A 1,752-nucleotide genomic window follows, 5' to 3' on the forward strand; every position below is an offset into this window, starting at 1 on the left:
TGGTTTGTGACTATCTCTTCCAACAAATGTTACTTACATGAATTGAACTTTGGACCTTTTAATATTTTTGGGATCAAATGAGACATTATAACATTTGAGTAACATATTGTTTGTTTTTAAGATTGAGTGTGTTAAGCACTAAGTACATTTGACCTTTTGACAAATGAATAGTTTAATAAAATAAATAACACAACCCTAACTCCATACAAATCTCAACACACCTAACCTAACTTTCACAGATGCAAATCACATCTCTCAACATAGTGTCCTTAACTCTATCCTAACTTCGTGTTTTAACCCTGTCTCGTCAACTTACATCTAGACATATGGATTCAATGTAATATTTTTTATAAAAAAATAAAATATTATTTTTTATTTGTTGGTAAATACTGATGAGTCTAGGATAGAAAGAGTTTAAGGAACAGAGGATCCTGTTCCTGACCCTCACACCCTACAAACCTCAACACACCTAACCCAACCTTCACACCTTACAAACCTCCACACACATAACCCAACCTTCACGGAGGCACTGATGGGTCTAGGATGTTAATTGGTGTAAGCAAATGAGTTAGTTAAAGTTAATTAAGAGAGTTGTCATTTATAGAAGGTAGTTAAGTTGGTTGAAACAGTTTTAGAAACTTGTATATTAGCCTATATCATTGAGGCATTGATCAATATAATTGCAATTCATTGAAAACACATTCTCTAATTCATCTTTCTAAATCAATTTACAATCTCTTTCGTTGATTTCACTCTCATCTTCCTCAATCTTCCATCATCTACAATATTAACATTTGGTATCAAGAGCTAGCAAGAAGATCAAGTATTTCCATGAAACATATTGCTCAATCATCAAGAAATTTTGCCACAACTCTACCTGTACTAGATGGCAAGAACTGGAGTAGATGGTGCATACAAATGAAGGCCATTTTTGGATATCAAGATGTAGCTGATATCGTGGAAGAGGGGTTTCCAATCTTGGAAGAAGGAGCCACCGAGGCACATAGAAATGCACATAAACAAAACAAGAAAAAGGACTACAAAGCAATATGCCTTCTTCATCAAGCACTGGACAATGCCCACTTTGAAAAGATTGTAGGATCTGCAATAGCAAAGGAGCATGTGATGTGTTGGAGAAACACTATGATGGTGTTGCACAATTGAAGAAAATTCGTCTACAAACCATGAGAAGGAAATATGAACTCATGTTGATGGAAGAAGGTGAAAGAGTTGATGACTTCTTCACTAGGTTGATCACACACACAAACGCAATGAAGGCTTGTGGTGAGAAGATGGATGATGCAACCATTGTGGAAAAATTCCTAAGAATAGTGACCCCGAAGTTTGATTATGTAGTGGTGGCCATTGAGGAATTAGGAAGAGTTGAAAACATGAAGATTGAGGAGCTTCAAAAGTCACTTGAAGCCCAAGAACAAAGGATTAATGAGAGGATCACATATAGATCCTCACACCAGACTCTTCAAATGTAGACATCAAAGAAAGGGACATTTTGTGTAAAGACTTCAAGCAAGAATCAAGGGAGATACCCTAATTTGAAAGGCATTGCAAGAAAGAATTATAACTACAATACTGAACAACCAGAATTGTTCAATATGAGGAATGGTTGTAAGCAGTTCAAAGGCTAGAAGAGGAAAGTTGATAAGAAGAAGGTTAGGTGCTACAATTGTGACAAGCTTGGGCATTACTCCACTGAATTTTTAGCACCTAGCAAGAACCAATATCAAAGAAAGC

At 36.0% G+C, this 1,752-nt stretch overlaps 1 protein-coding gene across 1 annotated transcript; it reads left to right on the forward strand.

Annotated features, from left to right (window-relative positions):
- On the forward strand, positions 832–1,490 carry LOC109342302. The gene is made up of 2 exons (XM_019580313.1): positions 832–1,122; positions 1,167–1,490. The coding sequence occupies exons 1-2, from the start codon at positions 832–834 to the stop codon at positions 1,488–1,490; spliced, it is 615 nt and encodes a 204-aa protein (XP_019435858.1).

The sequence above is a fragment of the Lupinus angustifolius genome, chromosome LG03, assembly GCF_001865875.1.
Source record: "Lupinus angustifolius cultivar Tanjil chromosome LG03, LupAngTanjil_v1.0, whole genome shotgun sequence".
Taxonomy (NCBI): Eukaryota; Viridiplantae; Streptophyta; class Magnoliopsida; order Fabales; family Fabaceae; genus Lupinus; species Lupinus angustifolius.